Genomic DNA, 24,946 nt, shown 5'->3' with positions numbered 1-24,946 from the left:
TCCCTCCTCCTCCAAGAAAATGGCAGGTGGGCAGATCAAGGGAAAATGATTCAATGGTTAAAATCCTCCCTCTCAGTTTCTCATCAATCCCACCGAAAAGTTAATCTGCTGAAGTATCTGAAATAAACTGGTAGGTAACATAAACTTAGGCTTATCAAACAGCATTCATATTTCTAATCTGAATCCTGAGATTATGCAGATGTAGCAGCACTCGCCTTTGCCTTCAAGGTATGCACTAGCCTTACCGCTTTGAAATGCTCTGCTCCTGAAGCACAGCGCAGATCTCCAGAGGGCTACAGTCACCATTCTGGGCCATCAATGTCATGTGTAATGTGCTAGGGATCAGTTTACTAGGATGAAAGACCAATTTAAGGAAGAAATACAGATAAGGTAGTCTTCTTGAGTATTTCATTAAAGCCTCAACATGGACTTTTAATAATGTGGAAGCTCTGTAGCAGTTGCAGTTTGGCTCATCTCTTCTATTGAGGTGAAAAACATGTTTGAACAAGGTGCTAGGTCAACTGCAAAGAGGGCAATTTCAAGGTCATTAAAAATATAAGCACTAGCTTTTTGGTGGTTCGACTGTTTTTTCTTCTTCCTTAAACAGTACCACACATCTTTAATTTCTCACTGGAATTCATTAAAACAGAAGTGCTACTGTGTGAGATAAGTGTCTGAAGAGAGAATTACCAAATTTTAAGTTACTATAACTTGATTTTTTTTTTTTGTCTTTCCATACAGCTAACTCGCTACATAGCATCACTCATTTGTCTTAAGTTTGTGCAACTTGGGAGGGAGGAAGGAACCCATGTTTGGGGTTTGGTTTGCGTGTTTTTTTTTCCTTCACTCAGAAGCTACAGCTAGGACTTTCAAGTACTAGCTGTACTTGAAAACAAAGACAAAGCTCACAATTTAAGTTTCTTATCTCCCAGTAGTTATATCACTCTCTGAAAAAGCTCTGCTACTATCTCTTTTTGTTCTAATAGGGTATAGAGAGATCTCTTGCAACCCTACATCTGAGGCTGAGATGTCTACCAAGCTCTTGGTAGAGATGACTGCTATTCCTGCCCACATTGCCTCCTTATTATAACACAAGTCCCTTTGGTACTGCCTCTTTTAAGACTTATCTCAGTGCTACCATCCTATTTGCATCCAGCACTTCTGAAACAGCAAAACTAACTTAAGTTTTCACTGCATTTCGCACCCTGAAAGGCTGCACGCTGGCTGCTAGAAAACGCTGTAGCTCTGTCTCAGTGAAGTGGAGACGCTGCCCCAGAGAGTAGGGCTGTTGGACCAGCAGCTGTAACAAACCCAGTCTTTGCTGGAATAAGTTACCAACTCATGTCCACAGGAATATAACCCAAATAGAAGCAAACTCACTTTCTGAACAGAGTTTATTTACACAAACAGTATCATCCATTAGGGCTCCCAGCTTAATTTCCTTCTCTTGCTGAGTCTCTATTCAAACCACAGGAAGAAGTAAGTAAACCTTGAGCTTGTGCCCCTGTCATGGCAACTCAGGGTTAGTAATCAATCTTCAGACCTCCCGGGACATCCTCCATTCCTGTGCAGCAATAAGCTGGCTGGTGCGTGTGCAGCTCACACCAAGCCCCATCCCTGTGCACGCACAGGGCCTCGCCCCGGGCAGAGAGGGACGCCTAGACAGGGGTGCCCTCGGGGGCCTGTGAAGCTGCCGCCTGCTGCGCATCCTCCCGGTAACCCTTCAGGAGCTGGTTGAGCAGTGTCTTCTCGCTGTCGCGGCGCTGGCGTATGAGCGGTGGGAAGGGGTTCCCCTTGAGCTCGATGACCGCCATCTTGGCGCGGTCAAGGCCATCCCGGTTGGGGATCTGCAGCAGGCGGGTGTAGCTGCCAGGGTGAGGCTGGAACCGGGGTGCCAGCACCTTGAATAGCTTGTGGATGAGGTCCTTCTCCTGTGGGGCGGCATGCTCAGCTCCAGCACCGGGGCTGCAGGGGGCAACGAGGGATTTGGGGGGGGGGGTACCTACCGTCAGCCAGAAGTTCGCCATGCGCATGGCGTGCTCGTTGGTGTCCCCCAGCTTGGCGTACTCGATGAGCTGCGGGGAGGAAGGAAGCAGAGCCGTTAGGGTCCCTCAGCCGCCCGCCGCCCCCGCCTGCCCCCGCCCGCTCAGGCCCGCCCGCTCACCCGCTCCGCGTAGCCCCGCATCTCGTCGGCGCGCGCCCAGGGCGCCTCGATGCGCTCATGCCGCACCAGCGCCGTCACCAGGTTGCGCAGCAGGTCGAGGCGCGAGCGCGGGCCCAGCCCCAACCGCCGGTGCACGCGCCCGTGCGAGATGGCGGCCGCCACCGACAGCCGCATCTCGCCGCCCTCCCGCCCCAGCCGCCGCCACCGCCGCCGCCGCGGGGCACCATGGGAGACGCCTCCCGGCAGCCCCCGCGCACCGCGCAGCACGCCGGGAGTCGTAGTTCGGCCCTACCTGCCGGCACGACCCAGCGCTGCTGCATAGAGCGGGTCAGAGGGCCGCCGCCGGGCTCGGCGGGAAGGGGAGCCCGGAGCCGCGTACCGAGAGGTCTGAACGGGACAGGGAAGCCGGGCCTGGCCCGGCAGAAAGGGCGGAGCGGGCCCCCCGTCTTCCGGGGGGCCCGTTCGCCGCACCTCAGAGACGTCACAATGCGCAGGCGCACACGCGTCGGCGCCCCTGCGGGGGGCATCCCGGGTGGGGACGAGCCGCGCGGCATGCTGGGAGCTGTAGTTCCCTGCCCAGGCGGGGCCGACCGCCATCTCCCGCTGCGGTGGGGCCTTGTCCCGCCGCAGCCAGCCCGGCGGTGTAACAGCCCTGCTGCTGTCTCTGCGGCATCGAGGCGCGCCCGGGGCGAGGCCGTGGCGGCGGGCAGGCAGGGTGGGCTCCGAGGGGCGGAAGGAGAATGGCCCGCCTTCCTGCTGCCCCTCACCACAGCTGGCACGGGGTGGTGGGACACCGCCCTCACAGGATGCTCCTGGGCTGCGGGAAGGGGCTCAGCCAGGCGTCAAGGGCAGGCGAGGTCTTCCAGAGCCTTTACGTTATTCTCCCTTTTTCCCCAGTACTGGTGGCGGGATGCCCGAGGAGCCTCGCACGGCCGTATCGCATCCCCAGGCTGCACAGGAGCTGCGTACGCCGGCAGCATAGGGTAAGGCTGCTGGATCCAGCCTCGTGTAGCCCTCACCGGGCGGTGGAGCCGCCATCCTATAGCAGAGGTGGGTGCGTGCCTTATTTCCACAAAGACAGAAACCCGCCCTGTTCTGCAAGAGGTCATGCCCCCATAGTCCTCCTCACAGTGTGTATAATTCAGCTGCAAGAAAACTGCTAAAAGGCAGCATATGGAGGTTTCCTGCTACTTGTCTCTTGCAGTCAATGTTTCTGTATTTCAGAGAAGGGACGTGTAACAAAAGCAGCTACCAACAGTGTAAGAAAAAATATCTTTGTTATTACGAATACATCATAAAATCACAATCATTTTATACACATTTTAGTATTTCATATACTTATATAAATAAAGTGAACAGTATAGTTATTGGAATGTGTAATAGGAACAAACATACGGATTTTAATGTGAAATTAACAAATTCTTGGACCCCACCCCCATCTTCTGTTGCTTCTCTGGGTCTTAGCGTATTAACTCTGAAATACTTCTACGAAGAAGGTTACTCAAGCTGTGATACCAACAATAACTCCAGGGATTACCTTAATTCCATTTACAATCAATTTTCCTCTCCTTTTCTTGATTTAGCCTGACTACATAGGAATTCTGTGTCAGTGTTCCAGTTTTGCAAGAAAGACTAATCCTGTATGTACTTGGCACAGTGTTGAAAGAAAACATTTTCCAACCTTTACAATTTTGTTAAACCCATTAACAATCAGCATTTTGCCATCACTACACACTCTTGCAAATGTTTCCATTAAATATACTTCTAATATTAATAAAATAACAAACTCTTTATTATCCTTCTGCTTATAACTTGATGTCTTAACATCAAAATAATATTTCTTTGCAATAAAATTATACATAGTATTTTTATGAAACAAAGTTGTCACGTGCATGAGCCTAGTAATGAGACTAGGCATGACTGTAGATGTTTCTACATTATTTTGGATTCTTGGGGGGTTGTTATTTTTGGGACCACAGAGTAATAAATAATTTACAAGGTAATGACTTCCCTGGCTCCCTGGTAACCAAGCTTAAAATTGGAAATGATTCCTCTGGTCTGGCTTTATAAAACTTTGGGTATGCTCAAGAAAATGTCACTTTTCTATCTGGGTGTCTTTATGTGTTTATCCAGAAATCTTAATGAAATATTTCTGATACGATGTGTTATGGAAGTTACCATACAATTAATCAGAAATAAAATGAGAAAGATCTTTAGATAAAATGCAAAGATCTTAGCGGGACGCAGACAGAAGGCTGACCCTTCCCAGCCAGCTGTGCTCAGAGGGGCTCTCCCTGCTGAAGGAATTCCTGTGCCTTCTGGAGCGGACTTGTCTTTACCATCAGGTCCCCTCCTTGCTCCTGGGACTCAGCCAACAGCTTTGGGGCAGGGAGTCTGGAAAGAGGAGGGTGAAGCACAAGGACAAACCCAAAGAGCACTTTTCTTCACCTTTCTTATGGAGTAAGCACGTCTGTTGGAAAACCCAGCTCTAGGCTGTGAAAACCAGTGATGCAGACTCCAGAAAAGGAAGTTACTGAGGCTTCCATTCAGAAAAGCACATAAACACGTGCCATATTTTATGTTCATGAGTCTGTAGGACAGCTTTCTGTACGTACAGTGAGGCATGTATTTCATCTACTTTTCTGGTCCAGTCTCAGAATTTCCCTTCCCTGGATACTTATGCACAGCAGGGCAATTGTCACCTGCCCCTGAATTTGATGGTCAAACTGTAGGAACTTCTCATTTGGTATTTGTCTATATTTGGAAAACCAGAGCTTAGAACTAAAATAAGTGCCTTTTTTAGAACACATATTCTTGTGGGCAGGGGGCAATAAAATTTAGGTGGTATGTAGGAAGTGACTCATCTAATTCATTATTCAGTATCTGATGGTCAAAAAACCTGCAGCTACTAATTCTATAGTGGGAATCAACCTGATCCAGCAGGTTATGGGGTATGATGGTAAACATATGCAAGAGTTACATAATTTGTAAGAGTTACAAATACAACATTTGACATTTAACAAACTTACTTAAAGTTGCATATTCATGAACGATGTTATTTATACCTAGAAAATGAGACATAAATGCCTCAGTTCATGCTGGCTTAAGAGGTTTCTTTCAGCCTGCTGCGTATAAGACCATCCCTCTTTTGGCCACAAGTTCCTTCCCCAATCTCACTGATTTCCTTATTACCTGGTTCACAAGACTACTTGGATCTGGAGCTGCTGGGAGAGCTCCTCTCAGAGGAGAAGCCCAAAGACCACAGGGTGAGAGCACTATCATTTTTTCTAAGGTATCACAGTGACTTAGTTATTGCTTTGTAAATATTGATATACATATAACGTGAAGAGGAATACAGAACGTTAATGTTCTTAAAGCTAATGCCCTTGCCTGTGGCATAGCGATAGTGAGGAGTTGGGAAACAATTACAGGAATCTTAAGATAATATACAAAAGATACGAAAGGTCGAGACAGCCAGCTGTTTATACAACACGACCCGTACCGGTGGTGCAGGGATTACACCAACTATCTTTTGGCCCAGAGAATATGGAAGGGAATCCAAATATTTACGGGTTATCTGAAAAGGGCCTGCTTATATTTTTAGCTATATTTATTCTGTTAGAACATGCAAGCTCTGAAAAACATGGCAAAATAAGAAGTTTTTCTTTGCATTTGTAACATGGACGTGACCCAGCACTAAACATACTGTAGAGTAGCAGCTACACAGATACAACATTGAAGCTTTGTACTTAATATACTCCTTTATCTTCTAAGCCTGGCAAAGTCCTCAGCAGCTGTGGTAATCCAAAAGAAATGGTAACATATATCCCCATGAGGTATGGTCTAACTTGTGCATCCAATTTTCCAGTGTAAAAAAAGGGTCATCCTTTCATTCCTCTTCACAAATATAGGATCCCATGTGCAGTACCTCATCTTAGCCATCCTCGTACCAGTTGAAATGTTTTGTCATGTGTACACCTGCACCTACTCATACTCTTCATATACCCAGCCAAATACGCTGCAACTCTGTGTTCCAGTTCCATGAATGCCATTTAGGTCGCTCTGACGCAGCAGAGGAACAAAACAGATGGAAGCTCTTTGCAAACATGAGGTCTCTCTCTGGTCTCGATTTCACTTGGACTCCAGCATTTCACCACGGAAGGCATGCACCTACAGGAGGTCAGAATCCAACTCTTTTCTGCAAGGCTGGGATTGATTTTGTGCTTGCCAGTTAGCCTACTTGATTCACTTATGCTTGGTTTTCCTGCTTTATATATCCCCTGTTCTCTTGCTCATCTTTGTGTAATGTATCCAGCATGAATCTCTTGAGGAAGGGAACTAGCCTTCACGTTGCGCAGTGGGAGAATGGTAAGGGAAAAGTGGTGTTAGTTTAGGACAAACACATCTTCTCGATACTCTCTGAATGATACTCTAGAAACACAAAGCCAAGTAATTTCCAGATCAACAAGCAACGCCCTTGTATCAGTGCTTCACCATATTTTTTTGGCTTTTTCTGCCATGGTGCAGCATAATAGAAGACGGTATTTCACTTACAGCTGGCCTCTGCTGTGAAACGGCTCCAATTTTCAGGTTCCTAAGCCTGGGGACAGTAGCTGGAGACTTGAGTTCAGTGGTATAATACATTTACATGTATTGTATGAAGTAACTGTGGACCAAGGTTTTCATTATTGACATCATTCAGGGATGATGTTCAGCTACCCCTCTACCCCTGGCAAAATTTGGGTACTGGGTCATTTGGAAATAGAATGCAAGGTAGGCAGATGACATGCTGTGGTCTGCGCCATTAGCTAAAGCATGCCTTAATCATATTATATACTAAGAAGGTTTTCTTGATAGTCTGGGTACAATGCACAGTGCAGGCTTGATGGTATGGAATTACTGCAAGCAGGCTACCATGAACCAGGAAAGCTACAGTACAAGCAGCATGGTTGGGGAAAAGCAGAGAGAAAACTGGGAAATAATATATTTTTTTTTTTTTTTAACATTGTCAGTGCATTTTTATATTGAACAACTCTAAAGGGGCTCTATTTTTCAGTAGGCGTAGCTATGGATGGGCTGCCTTCTGTATCCTGGAGTCTCTGGGTGCTGCCCGTGGTTTGTAGTCTTCTCCAGATCCAAAATCTACTGTGTCATGATAGTTTGTAAATTCCTGAGGTAATGGAAACTCCTCTGTTGATGAGTGAGTCCTGTGTCCAAACACTCTCTCTTGCAGCTCAGCGATGTCATTTCTGATATCTGCCATCATCAGCAATAGGAAATCAAATGAACCTGGTGGTCCCTGCAGTCACAAGGCACGGTCATTAATAATAATCCACTTCACTCTTATGGTGTTCAAACAGGTTAGTATAATTACTCATGCAGGGTAACTCAGTAAAATACTGCTTCATATCAATTGCCAAAAGTTAACGATCTCTTTTTGAATCAAACTGTTCAGGAAACAATTTTCAAAAGAAGGCAAATGTTTTTGCAGACAGAGCCTACATTTACAAGATGCTCAGCCCTTTTGTTACTTAACAATTCTTTTGCCGTATTTGCCTCCTAAGAGTATCTTGACACCTCATGGGTGTATTTAAAAAATGTTCTCAAGAATGCTGTTATTTTCAATATGGTAACCTTGCTGCTGTTCATCACTTACTAAATATATTGGTTATTACAATGCAGAGAGTATCCATCTGGTTTTATCTGATTTTAGAAAATCAAAATTTCTTTTTAGCTGGCTCCACACAGTAAAGTGCACTGTTTAATACTGAGGACACCCCACTGGAAACACTCTTAAAAATCCATGCCACCAATGAGAAGACACTGTAAGAAATACATTTTTAAACAATTTCACCTGAAAACAGATTGTAAATACTCATCCTTCTCCTGATGACTTGCTTAAAGCCTACAGCTTCCCAAATCCCAGAGAGAGACGCAGGGCGGGATTTTAAAAGGTTCCAGGGATCCAATTCCCATTAGGAACAGTGGCTGAACTGTACTAACCAGCTCTCTGCATGGGATCTGATGCTACTGCCTTCTGAGGATGTCCCTCCACTGTTGAGGGCAGCGGTGCACTTACTGCCTTCAGCGTCACACTCAGCAAGGGAGGAGGTGTGTAGGCAAAAACACTTGGATGAAAACAGGTAATTACTTTCTTTCCAATAACATTTTCTGTGCATGTAAAGTATCTTTCACAGTGCTCTTGACGCAGGAGAGGTTTTTTTTTCCTTTTGGCTGACCTGTTGTTAGTAGTCAATATCACTGTTGTGGAAATTCCTCCTGTGAGCAATACTTACAGGTATCCCCTTTGGTCCTGGTGCTCCTCGCTCCCCCTGTAATCAATACCACCTCAGTTAGTTCGTGACTAAAGGAAATGAAAAAAATCAGTTTGCAGACTCCCCTACTTACTGTCCCCAGATCAAGAATCATCAGCTTATGCTTACTCAGAAAAACAAAAGAAAGTGAAGGAGGAACGCAAGGAAATTGCTGCTGATTCTAGTGGGAGCAGAGTTGGGCATTTCTGATATTTCTCCTAGACAGTAACAAGCAAACCAGTTAACGGAAGAAATTCACAAAAGAGCAGTCTAATGAAATGGGCTAAAGCATCAACATTTCTTCATGGAAAAGCCAAAAGAGCTGCATAGAAAGGAAAGGAGGCTGCTTGACAGAGAGCCTGGCAGGGATATTTGCAAGACTTACTGAATGGCAAGCACAAAATAGTAGAAGACAGACATGAAGGGATAGGACAACAGGACATTTTCAGCTTAGCAAAGGAAATGAGGTGGTAGAAGGGTGTGACTGCACGCCTGTAGAGGATCTTTCTAGCAAGCTTGCACTTCACATGTGCATGTGCCCACGTTATGGAAAACAGTACCTCTCCTCACCTTGCTACCATCTCTCCCCGGGGCTCCTGGTGGGCCCTGCAAGAGAAAAGAAAGTGTTCACAAGGACGTGAGAGGTTGTGGAGCTAAGACCAATTATGCAATGCATAATGGGAGGTGAGAATACTGACCACGGGGCCCCGTCTGCCCTGCTTAATATGTGATATGTCTGGAGATGGGCCCATAGGTCCCATTGATCCACGAGGGCCTGGCTGTCCAGGAGGTCCAGGTGACCCAGGAACTCCTTGACTCCCTTTTGGTCCTGGAGCCCCTGCAATCGACAGCAAAGGTTACCTGCCAGGGAAAGCTTTCAGAACACTTCATCAGTGCAAGCAGTGGGGACTGACCATTTTTTGAACCACCCAATGGACCGGTTGCCTTAATACACCCAAATCTGCAACAACACAACCAACACAGTGGTCATCTGAGACAACATTACTCCTTGTCACAGTGACTACAAGAGATCTTCACAAAACAATTAAACCTTGTGTATACAAAGAAGCCAGGACTGCCACTGCCAGGTGGTTAGGGACACAGACTGGGAATGAAAAGAAAAGCAGAAATGCCTCATTTTCACACAAAGAAGAAAAGAACAAGTCACATCTGAGAAACATCTCGTAGAAAGAAGGCCTCAGAAAACTCATGGGAATGTTGGGTCGAAGGCATCTACACGACTGGCACAGAAGCAAGCCCTCTTCAGTGGTGGGTTGCACCTCTCTTTTGCCCAATATGGTAGCCAGTGTGTTAGGGGCTAAAAAGGCTCTCTTCCTCCCTTTTGCTTTATATCCTTTTCAGCTTCTGCTAGTTCAGCAGGCAATGTTCGTTTTTAGGAAGCACACAGGCAACAAAGTATATGTTTAGCTCAAGAGAAACACTGTGAAAAGCAAAATAGAAAATCAGGCACCTGAAACAAGTGTGGCACAAAATAAAGACCATTAAAGTGTCACTAGCTGAATTGCTTTATAATTAGAGGGGAAAGCACTTTTCTTCATACTGAAGGCATGTGCAAGACATAGAAAATGAAAGGCAGAGAGTAAAAAGGGTTCAGCAGGACAGAATATGTACAGTTAGGGTTTTCAAAAGGAGTGAAATCAAGTTCAGTGATGAACCTCTCGGACTCCTCCTGAAGACCCAGCCGCGCTGTTGCTAACGGCAGGGCAGAGGAGGAGGCGAGCAGGGATGGTTTTCAAGCAGAATACACAATTCTACAGTACCTTGGACAGCTCAGTCATGGGGAAACCAGATGGAAGACCTGCAGAGTCAGGCCTACGTTAGAGAGATTGCAAGGCGACGCACTGTACAGTTCAGAGTCTGACGCAGAATCTCTAACCACATTGTCCTTGCACTTATGATATACTGAAGACTGAAGATACTCATCCTCCAAGAAAATGAGATAAAGACTCAAAAACCAACGCAAGACTGCAAAAGTGGGGTAAATGGGGGGGCAGTTCAGTAGGGAGTAAATCAAAGCTTGTAAAGAATATCTCTGTAAGAATGTTCCTGAAACCCAGCACAATGCTAAAATTCCTTGGATTTGTTGCTAACCCAGAATTAGATCTGCATTCAGAGTTTGCAAAATTTTTAGCATCACTGGCTGCAGGCTGCAAGGTGTCTGGCTTAAGTTAGAGTTTTAGGAACTCTCTGCTTTTCTTATTGTTTCAACCTATACCTTAGCAAAGAAGGTGTGAGTGGAGTTTTACTTTTCTTTTCAGATTTCTTTGAATCTGGAACACACATAAAACAAACAAATGAATCCTTGCAGAACCAGACGAGGAAAATTAAAACAGTTGGCACAAACCCCCTCAAACTGAAAGCACATTTTCTGCTCTAGTAATGACAGTGAGCTAAAGCAATAGGTGTTCCTGAAATGAAATGGAGAGTGTTTTAAGGCAGAGTTAAAATACAGGAAATGACAACTGAAGCAGGTGAGATATCCCAGGGAGAGGGAGAAATTTAACACATACAGGACAAACACAGCTTGCACGCCAAGGAACACAATGGATGATGTTAGACAGTTGGCAGAGGCTGACCATAATGACCAGAAAGTTTTAAAATTTAGCACAAACGCAAATATAATAATAACAATCAAAATATGAAACACATGAAATCTTATCACACTGCAAGATTGAAGCTTATCATTTTTACTCATGGCACTATTGCACATTCACATCCCTCTGGTCTGTATCTTACCTGGAGGGCCTTGTTGGCCAGGCTGCCCTGGGGGGCCTGGGAGATATGCATTAGATGCAAGCACTTTTTCACCAGTGATTTGCTTGCTAAGATCAGCAGCATTATTTGGTAGCAAAGCAACCTGCCAAAACCAAAAATCACTATAAGCTCTTCATCATTCAGCTGAATAAATTACATTCTTGGTTAAGCTTTCATGCGGACAAACAGCATATTTAAATACTTCATTGAAATAATCAGAAAAAAAACGTGCCTGTGTTGAAGCCTATAACAGCAGTTACGCCTAAGCTGGCCAACTTGATTTTTTTTTCAAATATGGACATGAAAAACATGGCAGCATTTGATTTTAAGGCATTTATTCATTCTGGTACTTTCCTTTCCCTGGAATCAGCCACCCTGATGTTTCCTGTGAGGCTGTTCACATTTCAAGTCACCATGGAAATACTGCAAGTCAATCCAAATGGAAGATAGGAGAAATTCAGGAGATATACAGCAACAAGTTGTCAAAAACTTAAGTCTCATAACTGCTTGGATCTTCTCAAGAAACCTGTTTTTCCTTATTTGAATTTTCCTTATTTGAATTTTCCTCTGTTCATTTACTGCCCCTTCTCAGGACAACATTTGCTCAATTTAAGTTCTCAATTGCTGCACAAGACCCGAACTTTTCCTAGTTTTCAATGAATGCCCCAAATTTTTGTGGATCTGGCCCTTACTATTTAACCCAATAGATGTCTGGATCTGCTCTGCATAGACACACAAAGCTAAAGTAAGTGGGAATGTAAGAGTAATTGCACACTATGGTTTAAAATGCCACTATCCATCAGATGTTTAATTATACATTAAACATTAATTTTCTCCAACTGAATATATTTAATAATTGAACATATTTAGAATTATTCTGCAAATGTTTAGTCTCTCCAGAGACAGCTGAGGGGAGATGACAAGCCAGGAGGCTGGTCTTCAGCAAGGAAAGAAGTTTATTAGTGGTGAGTGGCTGAATGTAGAGTTGGGAATTTTGCTCTGCCAAATAGAACTGAAGAGCTCTTCCAGCAATACCAGGGCAGATCTATTCCTGGGTCAGCTTTGTTGCTGCCCTGAATGAATTTGGCTCACTGGATAATTTGATGTTGCATTCTGCAACATTTGCGTGGGAGAGATGCATTAAATAAAATACATGATGACTCCTGCTATCTGACAATGCTTTTAATCAGCTATTTGGAATTCCTGCATTGGACTGTTCTCAAAACTCATACTTGTTTCTGTAATTATTTGATATACACCCTCCTGCCCTTAGTGCAAACCTAATGTTTGTAAAGCAAAGAAAAAAAATGCTGCTATGCACTTGCAGTACATAGTATAATCGGGCAAATTTCTTTTGGCAAACAAGTTATTCGATGAAGAATGCACTTTAAGGTCAGCCAGTGCTGCTTGCAGTTTGGGGTTGGATGCACAGAACAGTTCTGAAGGAAGCAAAAGTGAGGAAAAAAAAGTCAGAAATGCTGAGACAGTTCCTGGTGGCATTTCTGAAACACCATGATGACAGAAATACAAGGATTTATTGACCATTTGTGACTCAGGTTTTGGAGAGCATTGCTGTTCCAAAGACAAGATGACTGCACTAAAGGCAAACTAAGCGACATGATGTAAGTCTTACAGGAATTTGGTAGATTCACTCCACCCCCACACAAATCAGTGGCTGGATGAGGTCAGCACTTCACAGAAGCCCCACAGGATGTTTCCTGTGTGTTTATTCCTATGAATCTGCTCACACAGAAAATGGGGATCCAGCATGCCTACTGCTCTGGGGTGGGCTGTCATCTTTGGTTTTCCAAAGAAAAACATCTTCGTTGTTTAACAATGACTCTGCAGCTTTCTCAGCCAACGTCCCAGCCATTGCAGCACAGACCAAAGCGTGGGACTGCTGAAGATAAAGGACTACTCCATGGGTCACAGCACCTTGCACCTGGGGCTGAAGAGGAAAATTCAGTAGCTGGGGGCTCTCATAGCCACATTGGCCAGGGACGAGCACGAGGAGGTCCACTGGCTGGCTCTGGTCAGCACACTACAAAGTTTTGTTTCCCGGAGGTGCGTCCACCCTGTCCAGAGCAGGGTCCTGTCTGGATACGGATGGAACGTTGCAAGGACCATCCTGCTGCAAAACTTCCATTATGTGACACAAATCAACCAAGGGCTCTGCAGTGTCAATGCTGCCATGCTAAAACCGAGACACAGAGTAAAATCCTATAACTACCTGAGAGCATTATATTTTTCGGGCACTTTTTGTGAGAATATTTTCAGTCATCAGTGAGTGTTTCTCCTTAGGGGTGGCCACAGTTGAGTGACAGATTAATTGATGTCCTCTTTAGAGCTTGTACTTAAATTTCTGACCAGATCCTATTTTGAGGATCTATTGCTATCCCAGCTGATAAATAGACATCTCATAGTATATAGTCCCTGCCATGAATACTCTTCAGGTTATATTGCAAATGGCCAGGCTGGAGTAAAAAGGTGCGTTTCGTGGTGAAGACTCATCATGAAGAGGATTTGGAAGTGTATTCTGTTCTGTTGCTTAAATACTGACTTGTTCCTGCCAGCAAGGCTGTTTTAACTACTTAGTAAGTTAAAAAAAATTAACATAGCTGCTGTGAAAGGATCTACACATGCTTCCCCACTGAGTCAGCTGGACTTGAAGCATACACTAGGAGTGCCAAAATACCCAGGCTCTGGTCTAGCTCACTGCTCTTTGATATCTTCTGGCCAGAAAATGGTTGTTACATACACTGGGGCCAAACCATGTGTTTTTGATGTTGACTCACATCCTCTTAGGGATTGGCTATGCTCACTGGCCTAATTTCTGTTTCACCTTTTAACTGAACCAGATCCTGGTCCAGAGTGACCTTGGCTTTCTCCATCCACAGCTCCAAATCTTAATGGCCCTTGGAAAATATTTTCTTCCCATATGCATGCAAATATTAGCAAGGGTAAATTTTAAAGAAAGACAGTACTAGACACAAGACTCCCATATGTTGTGTTGCATGCTGCATCTGGAGTTTTGGGTAGTTTCTAGGAGATCTGTGGTTTAGATGACTTTGACAGTGCTTGATAGGAGTGATGTGGAACATGGCTTTCTAATTAAGACGTTTAAACAAATCTGTGCAGTAGGATCCAGCAATGCCCCAACTCCAAGTGCTGCACTGCTTACTTGATTTTTCTAAATTGTTGGCTGTGTGTCAGAAATACTTCCCCTAGTTTTCCAGCTTTCCGCTCTTCTTCCTTCCAGCAAGGTCGAAGATCAGCCTAGGACTGCCCACAGCCCCCTAGTATATCCGGACAGTGCATCCCACTGGATGACCATGCAAGGTAACTTTCTGTTCCCGATCCTAGAACTACTCTGTTCTGGATCTGGAATGGATGTTGCAATCCTCCAAAAAGGTATTGGTGCCATCACCAGAGGTAGCAGGACTTAAGTTCACCCTGTCCTTTCCTAAGGAGACACAAAACCACACCTCCCACTTTCACAAGCGTACCCCAATTCCCAGTTGTAGGGTTTGCTGGATTGGATCCTTCACAAGCTCTTCCGATAAACATAATTTTGCATGAAGTTCATAAAATCTGAAAGCCTTAACCACAAAACTGAAGACTCATTCCCATAAACTCTCTCTCTGGCAGACAGAAATGAATTTTTCTGTGCAAAACAGAACAACTTCAACCACAGATGTTGAGAGATGACTCCCCAGAAGAACTTGTCCATGGGGAGCGGCTGGTGAAGCACGAGGGTTCATGTCTCCCTGGGCAGAGAAGCAGCATGAGGCCAGATCTCCTCTCAGTATGGACAAAAGGTCTCCTCTCTGTGGGGTAAAAAATGCTAAGAGTATCAGGGGACCATCTCTTCCAGCTGTACCTGTGTGAGGCACAACCCAATGGGCTCCCTCTGAAGATGCCAGATAGATCAAGTCCCACTAGGTAGATAGTTGGGGAAAATTTAGGCTGTGGACCATGACAGGACTTAGCTATGAGGCAAGCATTTGAGGTGCTGGAGCGTGTCCAGAGGAGGGCAACGAAGCTGGTGAAGGGCCTGGAGCACAAGTCTTATGAGGAGCGGCTGAGGGAACTGGGACTGTTTAGCCTGGAGAAGAGGAGGCTGAGGGGAGACCTCATCGCGCTCTACAACTCCCTGAAAGGAGGTTGTAGCGAGGTGGGGGTTGGTCTCTTCTCCCAAGTAACAGCGATAGGACGAGAGGAAATGGCCTCAAGTTGCGCCAAGGGAGGTTTAGATTGGACATTAGGAGAAATTTCTTTACTGAAAGAGTGGTCAGGCCTTGGAACAGGCTGCCCAGGGAAGTGGTGGAGTCACCATCCCTGGAAGTATTTAAAAGATGTGTAGATGAGGCGCTTAGGGACATGGTGTAGTGGGCATGGTGTGTTGGGTTGACGGTTGGACACGATGATCTTAGAGGCCTTTTCCAACTTTAATGATTCTATGATTCTGTAGGAGTGAGCTGCTCAGTTTGGCTTCCGAACAACCGATGGTGTTAGTTTTCCAGGATTGAGTTTTGAAAACAGGCACCTAACAGTGGAAGTTAGACACAGAAAACTTCCCATTAATTAAGGTCATTGGTTTCCATCAATTCTTGCAGCAAACGACCTGGCCAACAGTGTGACCCCAGATCCCTCCCTGGGGTCACTGCGAGCCTAGTCAGCATCACGGACTGTGGCTAGACAAACAGCCACTCAAAAGCACGGATACTTTTTTAACCTGTTTGCTACTGTTTGTTTGAAAACGACAACTTCCACCACACATGAAATTCTGTCACTTCCATATTTATCTTCATACTGATTCAGAAGGAAAATTCGACATTATGAGATTTTTGTCATAAAGAGTATCTCAAATCTCACTGTATTTCATTTTAGTGAAGCAGATGTTTTTTTTCCTAATATAAATTACATGGAATGAATTACATTGAATTACATTAAAGGCAACAAGTGAATATACCAGATTGTGTTTTGACACAATGAAATTAAATGAGCACCCTGGGTGAAATAATTACAGCCTGTCAACATGCATTGCTGAGAATACTCCTGCAGAACATTTCCATTTCAGAGAACTGGAATGTTCAAAGGTGTCACCAAAAAAGGCATTACACCTGCACGCCTGCACTTGGCTCTCCAAATCCTGGGCTGGGTCTCTGGGTTATTTCAATCCTACCCAAGTGCAAAAGGAGGTCCCATATAGGAGCAACTAAAGTTAAAGGCCAGGGGAAATTTTTAAGTGTATTATTTGCTACTTGTAAGGACACAGGTGAAAACAAAAAAGGTTGGGGCTGAGGGGTTTTTCTTCTTAAATAAATCAAAGCTAATGTATCTGTTAGTGATGTTTTTGTTTAGCCACACACCTCCTATTCGGCAAGAATCCTGTATCAGCACCCTATTAATGCAAAATCATGTTCTCCCACATTCACACATCTGCAGGATGTCTCGCACTTGCATACACTAAAGGTGGATCAAGTTCAAAATCCTGTGCATTCAGAATGAATGAAAAGCTGAGGCCTGTGCTGATTGCCAAGAAACCTGGGCTCAGACGGATGGGTGTTTGCCAGACTCTGTTACCACGAGCCTGGTAATGCAGCTCCACGAGCTTGGTTAGCAATCTGCTTATGAGCAATACAGAAGCAAAATGAAGAGATGCCATTCCTAGATGATTTTAAAATATGTTGCCATCATCTTTATGGGCACAAGAGCCACATGGCAGTGACAGCTCCAAACACTTAAATTTAACCTCAGTTGTCATAAAACATGCAGGTCTGGTAAAGACATGACTGATCAATATTCATACCTTTTGCTTCAGTTGTAAAACCGTCTGCTTTATTTGATGAAATTCCTTACAAGAGGCACAGCATGTCCCCGATTTTGCCACATTTTCAGATTTCTCAGGAAGCCCAGCTGAAAGAAAGCAGTTTCCAATACAAATATAAAGATCCAAAGCAAAGAAATTCATAAAATGATTGCAAAAGCAACTTGAAGGTTGTTACATTTCCCCAGACTGTGAAAAGAAGAGAGAATCTTGCTATTATTAATCTTTGACTGTGAATTGTTATGTAAGGCTGAGAAACTTTGCAGGGACAGCTCTGAACTCATTTTTAAAGCAGCTGTTTCCAGTTAACAGTCCCCAAAGAATTTCTTTTTTTAATATCTGAAAAAGTTTACACCCCTTCTTTTATCTTTGTGTGTAGGGTAGACTAACCCTACAGATCTGAACTGATTTACAGTCCCCTGAAGGGCGAAGTTTCATATGCTATAAATTACAGTAAAATCCCTCACAATACGGTTATTTAATTCACTTTTCACAGAGTGCTCTTCATCATCGCTGGTTATTCCATGTGATGGAATCAGCCTGAGCAGGGATGGGGATTGAGATTAATGACAGGGATTTAAATCCACACAAGAGAAAGGGTCACACCTGTTGATACTACGCATGAATGGGATCTTTTCAGGAATCCATTAAATGATTCAAACTGTAAGAGATATCGCAAATGTTATTTTTTGTTCTTTTCCCATTCTCATACACAGTGAAGCACTTCTGCATTGCAAACAAAACAAGCACTGTTTTAACAGATGTCCACTTAAAGAGAAATGTCGTTTCCAAAACACAGGGTGACACATGCTGGCAAACTTTAGGTGAGCTTTTTTCCTTTCATTTATAGTTGTTGAGAACCATCAAGTGTATTGAAGCCCTGCATATGATGTGCAGCCTTATACGATGTTACCTGGAAGGGTTACTGGACACGTTTGAACACTGACCATTCACAGCATGGCCTGTAATGGAAAAACTCTGCAGGTGCTCCTGGTTAAAGCCAAAATCTTCAAAAAGGATCCACTACAATGCGCTTAGCTATTATATTATACTTCTCACCTGGACACACACTTTAATGTCCTTCATCTTTTCAAAAATGTGTATTGATTTTGAAAACATCTGCAGCATTTTAAATAAAAACTTCCTAATACTGAAGATATTATGTGGTACTTGACTTTAAATGTTTGCAGGGTTCAATATGGAACACTGCACCCATCAGATGGTCATCTATGCACCACCATTGCACAAATCTAGGAAAAACTAATTTTCAGTATGCTTAGTCCATTGGATATAATGCCACGTCAGGTATGCCTGCTTTTAGAAGACAATCCAGGAGGGCAGCACAGGCTGGGATCTACCCGACTGGGGAGCAGCTCTGTGGGAAGGGACCTGGGGGTCCTGGTGGACAACAAGCTCAATATGAGTGAACAGTGCTGCTGCAGCAAAGGAAGCCAGCAGGATGCTGGGTTGCATCAACAAAGGCATCATCAGCAGAGAGAGAGAAGACATTATCCCACCCTACGCTTGTCAGACCACACCTGGAATACTGTGTTCAGTTTTGGTCCCCGCTATACAAAAAAGATGTGGACAGGCTGGAGAGGGCCCAGAAAAGGGCCACAAAGAGGATCAAAGGACTGGCAAGCCTGCCATATGAGGACAGGCTGAGAGAACTGGGTTTGTTCAGCACTGAGAAAAGAAGGCTTAGGGGAGACCTTATCATGTTCCAGTATTTAAAGGGTGACTACAAAGAATATGGAGACTCCCTTTTTACAAGGAGTCACATGGAAAAGATGAGGAGTAATGGGTACAAGTTACTCCTGGGGAGATTTCAATTGGACACAAGAGGAAAATTTTTCACAATGGGAACAATCAGCCATTGGAATAATCTCCCCAGGGAAGTGGTGGATTCCCCAACATTGGACAGGGTGCTGGGCCATCTTGTCTAGACCGTGCTTTTGCCAAGAAAGGTTGGACCAGATGATCCTTGAAGTCCCTTCCAACCTGCTATTTTATGATTCCATGATTCTATGACAGGTTTATTTCTCTTATCTCCTAGTCAGGTAGGTGAGGGCTGCAAGGGCAAGATGCTGGAATGACCTTGGTAGTAAGACATTGGTATTAGCGGTGAACTGATTGATCAGGAGGCAAAGGCTTGGGGGTTTTCCCCACTCATCAACTGCCTGCTCCCACAGCTGCGTTCTTTGGCATTACAATAACCCATGATATTCCTCTTTATTTTATTTAGCGTTTTTATAGCAGTAAGCATGCAGCTCTTCCCAGCCTTTTCTGACAGCACACAGCTTGATAATACCTGAACAGCTTTCTGTACGGTGTTCAGATGGCTCAAAGATTTAAGGCCAAAAGGTACTACTTGGGGTTTTCCGATGAACTCTACATAACACATAATAGAATTTCACCAAATTGCAGCTATGGTGGCTCCAAGACTATTTGGCCACAACACCTCCCAGAGGGACTGCAGCCTTTGTGTGAAGATACCCAAATACACAGCATCCGCTGGTTTCCCCACTGCTGTATTTCTAATGCTAATAATTTTGCCTTTGGCTCTTTCCAAAGCCTCTTTGCCTATAAGTCTTTTTCTGATAGATAAAAGAATCTGCAGAACATAGGGTGTTTCTCCCTTAACAAGGAATTGATACGCTGTAATCAAGACACCTCTTGATATTTCTATAAGTTTTCTCTTGACCACAAGTCAGTATTGTGGCTCCCTCACAGAGTTCTTCCTCCTTCTCCAATTTTTCAGCTTCCTTTAAAAAAAAATCAGTGTTTTGACATGTCCATTTTTGGACCTGTGTAGGATTTACAGATGCACATATATAGAGCCATTAGAAAAAATGCCTTTTTTTTTCAAACTCCAATAAAGTTTGGGTTTTGTACTAATCTTAACCAAAATTTCTTTTAATAGCTATCTTACCAAATGAGTTCCCTCATAACGTGCACACATTGTGTTAAGAAATGTTGCTGAAAGCAACATACAGTCATAGGGAGAAACTGCCAGAGCCTCTGCTATTTGAAACCTAATGCAATCCCACTAGAATCAGTGGAATTACATGCAGATTAAGAAGTGGTGAATTTGGCCTCGCATTTCATTATAAAATCCAGTTTATCTTCCAGAAGGATGTGATACACGGGGCTAACAAGTGTAGATAAAACAGGGCTGTAACAATCCATGGAGATGAATGCGGGGGGGTGTCAGCTAATGTTTGGGAAATATCATACCAGTGAGATTTCTGCAAATCCAGTTGGATTGACTTGTTGGAGGAAGAAATCCAACAGCGTCACATAAGCAAGCTTGAGCTGTGTCCCCAGAGAGAGGTGGAATCCCCCTAACTCATACCAGACAGAGGTGATGATTTGCCCAGGGAAGGAGTCATCCATCAAACATTCGCTCTACCCCTATCTGATCTTGTATCAGGACCAAACTATGAATAAAGCCAGAATAAAGCATGGATAAAGCCAGAAGCCACCTAGGACAGGCCAGAGGAGCCACCCACGTGCGGTGCAGATACGAAGGTCACCTACCAGGGTCAGTTTGGCCAGCACTGAGCAAGGCACGCACATAGCCTGTTTCCACTGCAGGAAACTAAAATTATTTTGAGAAGGAAGGCTTAAACCAACCCCACTTTATGAAGGCTTTCCAAAGCATGAAGTCTAGCCCACGCGTGACGTTGCTGTCCTGATGGGGGTCCTTTCATCTTGGCGAGACACCGGTGAGCCCCGCGGCGCCTATCGATAAGAGATCTGCTCAGCGGAGCAATGTGTTTTCTTTGCATGTGCTTGAAGACTCTGTCTTGCTGATGCTGGAAGAGAAGGAGATGCTGGCGGGGGAGAGCTCTGCAGGGAGCTGTGCCGCCGGCGGTCTTCACATGGAGACTGTTGAATTGATCATCTGTGTTGTATTATCTGGGCTCAGCCTGCTGAGATGGTTTCATTTGCCTACTTCAGCGCGGGTAGCTGTATTGTCTTCGTCAAATGCAACTTGACTGCGAATGCGGGAAGAATGCTCCCTATTCTTGTACCCCACTCACAAACCCAAAGCTCTCAGTCAAGCCCACTTACAGAGCCAGAAAAGTGCCTGGATTGCAGCCTTCAGGCATGGCACGATGAAAACGTGACTAATAATCCCCCGGGAAACATGCAACATGGTTAAAGCTGGAGAGGGATACGTGTGTTTTCATGTCTCTCACACTAAATTTTAAAATCAAATTACCATGAAAAGCAAATCATCTGTTTATTAGGAAGTCATTCCAGCACGGATGCGGTGCAGGGCTGGGGCTGACCACGGGGTGGTGCGTCGCCACAGCCGGTTCCTCGCGGCTGCCGAAAACCTTGATTTTCTTTGGGATGAGTTACGGACGCAAGCCCTGTGAAATAGCGATGACCAACTCCTCTTTCATTTGCACCAGAGGTCTGGCAATTAGTAACATCAACTTGGAGTACAGCAGTGTAACAGAGCAGAAAGTGTCTTTCTCTGCTTCACGCAGCTGATTTGGGAAATGTTTTGAGAGATGTGGGTATTTATTCTAGATTACTGGAACTGACATTTTTATGTGCCGTGTACGTTCAGTATAAATTTGATTTTTTTCAAATATTAGAATTATTTCCACAGCCTTGAATATTTTGAATGTTCAGTTATCCTGAATGCTTTGGGCATTACCCTGTGAGGAAATTTGAACTAGCCAGAGGAAAAGTTAACTAAAAAACCTATTTGCAAGGGGATTATATAGGTTATACCTCTTTCCTTTATGACCCCCCACACTTGTAAGGAAAAAAAAAACATTTTAAAACTACAAGGAACAATTAAAGTTAATGGAGTAGCTCCAGTTACACATTTTCAAAGGAAAATCAAAATTATAAATTGTTCTGGCCATCCAGTGGGATTTGGAGCACCCAATGATACATGTGTTCAGGCATTAATTGATGAACCTATGGTAAGTCACCATTCATCAAAAGAGTTTTTTTTTTCCCCAGAGCACAGGTTATTCTCTTCCTCCTTTCTTTTTAAATTGTGATATCAGTATTTAATCTGCAGTACTGTAAACGCTGTAATTTAATAACTGGGATGAGGTCAAAAACTTTAAAATCATTTATACACAGCACACATATATTTTGAAACTAACAGTGAAAAGCAAGAACAAGACCTCACTTTTACCCCTTTCCCATCACATATTACTTTCTTAAAAAAAAGAAAAAAATCTGACCGCAGTCACGAGACACACAAACTAATTGCAGGTCAGCAGAATTCACTGTTACTCAACATAATTTAGCAACTGATTTAAGCAACGCTTGAAACGTGTGTGGAATTCCCAGGCACACCTTTTCTGAGTGTCTGAGTGCCCAGAGGACTAACCACCCAACCCAGGGCCATTTGCTAACCTCAATGTTGGCATGTAAATACAAATTAAACTCACTGAAATTAATTTAATTAACAGATGAAATTAATGAAGGCTTATAAGGGTCAGCATCTGGCAATTTTTTTTTCCTATGTCTCCTGAGCTCTGGACTGCAAACTAGGTATAATCCAGGTTGGTATGGGAGCAAAATACGGTTTTTAGCAGTTGGATCAAGGAGAAACGGTCTAACCAAAGCTGTAATGGCAAGTTTCACTGATCACCCACTCTGCCTCTCTCGGGGAAGATGCTTTCCACATCCTTCAACATACTTGTGCTCTTTCTTTATAGATGTGACTACTGATTTACTGCTGTGTGTGTGCAGCTCATAAACCGGGGAGGAGGAGAGCGCGCAGCAGGACAGCTCCACAGGCGCTCGGGTGCCCCGTGAACAACGCGGGGTCTCCGGAGTCATCACCTACATCCCAGCTTCAGACCCCCAGCTCCAAGTGTAGCGTAGGGAGCAGTTCCTCTTTACAACAGATCACCCTTTTAGATGGCACTTTGGCCCAGGACTGCTATCCCCCACTAGCATATACCTTTATCTCCTTTGGTGCATGTCTTGCCGTCCTCCTCCCGGGTATAGCCTTCGTGACACTCGCACCTGTAGCTGCCCATGGTGTTAATACAGATCTGAGAGCACAGCGTCCCATTGCTCGTGGCACACTCGTCGATATCTGGAGAGAAGCAAGAGCTGAAAACGTCCTAAAGCTGGAGGTTTCAGACCTCAAATACAATAAAAGACTTCCTTTAAAGGTATTGGGAGATTTTGTAGTTAAATAAATGAGTAATTGCAGCACTGCTGGTGCTTTGGGCTGGAGCTCTGTGCAAACTGCACTATTATTGTTATTATCAACACATGTGGCATTTTATCGGTGAACACCGGGTGACAGTTTCTTTGCACTGAAACGTTTCCAAGCAAAGCTCGATCCTGCAAATCTTGGCTCCCTGGCACAGCAAACCAGGCGGGGCAGGACTATTGAATCCGGCCACACAAGGACCACATGTAAGTGATCAGTCCTGAATCAGATGCTGGCCCTCTGAATCAAAACCCAAGGATTTATTTTCATAATTAGGTATGGTTACAGTGCTCCGAGGGTTACTGTTAGAATCATGTCCCTCGTCTCAAGCCAAAACCCCAGATATGACTGAAAACCTGCAGGAGGAATTAATAAAGGGAAAATTACATCAGCCCAAGACTTCAAAGTGTTTGGGTGCATATGTCTTGGTTTAGGTACTACTTCCTAATAATTTCAGGGGGATTTAGATCTCTTAGTTCTGGGAACCAATCCTTCACAAATGTGGTTAAAACCCACATTTATTCTGTAATAGCAAAGGGAATAATAAAGGTTTCAGCTCTAAACTGACTCCTAAAAGACCTGAGGGAGCAGGACACACCATTAACCAGAGATGAGCTCAGCAGGCACTTCTACCCACCCAGGCAATAAGGCTTCTCTCTGTTCCTGTGCCTCTCTCGATCATAGCGGTACCCAGGGTAGCAAGTGCATAAGACTCGCCCAAAGTTATCTGTGCACTGCTGTTCGCAAGGAGCTTCGGCACAGACATCATAGTCTACGGAGAGAAAAATGTGGTTAAGAAAATGCCAATGGCAGTAGCTGGGTGATACTACGACAGGAAATATTTTACCTCTCTGCTAAGTAATAAAGTCAAGTTACATTGTTTTTGAGGATTGAAGAAACCTAGAAATAAAACATTCATGAGACATAAGCAATGAATTATACTAAAATTGTAATTGCTAATTACAGCTTTACAGTAGTTAGACTATTTCTTACAGTTGGATTTTAAGCAAGAGGCACTTTCCCGGTTTGCAGAATTTAAGAATTCTTCTCAGAGAAATATTAAATTACCTAAAAGCTTTTTGCTGTTTTCTTCCACAAATTTTTAAGTGCTGATAGCATCATTTCCTAAGCAAAATGCTGTGAAACACTGTGAGGCTAACTGCCAAATCTGGGCAGAAAATATATCGTAAGGAAAAGTTAATTAAAATCGCACAATAATTGTTCGAAGCCAGATACAATCCTTCTAGCAAAGAACACATTGTTACAAAACCATCATCACTCTTAATAATAGCAATGTGAAGATTAGGGTATGGTAAGTTGCTGGCCGCGCTTGTCAGTGAAATCCCAGAAGACTGTCTGAAGTCCCCGTCTGAAACCCGAAGGAGGGTCAATCTGCTTCTGATTTCACTGCTATGTAGCAGCAGAGCTGCAGTCCAGGGAATGGACACCAGAGCAAAACAGGGTCTGACCCGCGTCCCTGCCCCTGGCATCAGGCTGGTGGCAGGGCTGGGGGCAGATGGGCAGCCCCTGGCTGCGGGTGCAAGGGCTTTGCAGCATCATGGGGAACATTTGCCGGGAGAAAAAAGGAGCTGAAGCAGCATCTAGTCTCAAAACCAGCTCAGGCCAATCCTGCTGAAGGTTGGGGTTTATGCCAA

At 44.3% G+C, this 24,946-nt stretch overlaps 2 protein-coding genes across 2 annotated transcripts in view; both read right to left on the bottom strand.

Moving 5' to 3' along the window:
- Window positions 1-1,376: 1,376 nt before the first annotated feature.
- Window positions 1,377-2,397, bottom strand: MRPL17 (mitochondrial ribosomal protein L17). Its single transcript, XM_075137364.1, has 3 exons — window positions 2,165-2,397; window positions 2,007-2,075; window positions 1,377-1,931 (listed from the first exon to the last, which is right to left on the bottom strand). The coding sequence occupies exons 1-3, from the start codon at window positions 2,336-2,338 to the stop codon at window positions 1,659-1,661; spliced, it is 516 nt and encodes a 171-aa protein (XP_074993465.1). The 5' UTR covers window positions 2,339-2,397; the 3' UTR covers window positions 1,377-1,658.
- A 1,027-nt stretch (window positions 2,398-3,424) lies between these two features.
- Window positions 3,425-24,946, bottom strand: part of LOC142075663 (collagen and calcium-binding EGF domain-containing protein 1-like) — a 101,302-nt gene continuing 79,780 nt past the window's right edge. The window contains exons 4-11 of the mRNA XM_075137361.1: window positions 23,929-24,063; window positions 23,031-23,168; window positions 17,066-17,172; window positions 11,236-11,356; window positions 9,177-9,316; window positions 9,049-9,084; window positions 8,461-8,496; window positions 3,425-7,463 (exon numbers count right to left, since the gene is read on the bottom strand). Of these exons, the coding sequence (XP_074993462.1) occupies window positions 7,230-7,463; window positions 8,461-8,496; window positions 9,049-9,084; window positions 9,177-9,316; window positions 11,236-11,356; window positions 17,066-17,172; window positions 23,031-23,168; window positions 23,929-24,063 (947 nt within the window). The 3' untranslated portion in view covers window positions 3,425-7,229. The remainder of the gene's footprint in view (window positions 7,464-8,460; window positions 8,497-9,048; window positions 9,085-9,176; window positions 9,317-11,235; window positions 11,357-17,065; window positions 17,173-23,030; window positions 23,169-23,928; window positions 24,064-24,946) is intronic.

This window comes from Calonectris borealis, chromosome Z (assembly GCF_964195595.1).
Source record: "Calonectris borealis chromosome Z, bCalBor7.hap1.2, whole genome shotgun sequence".
NCBI lineage: Eukaryota > Metazoa > Chordata > Aves > Procellariiformes > Procellariidae > Calonectris > Calonectris borealis.
Note: the sequence above shows the minus strand (reverse complement) of the source record. Positions and strands in the feature narration are given on the sequence as shown.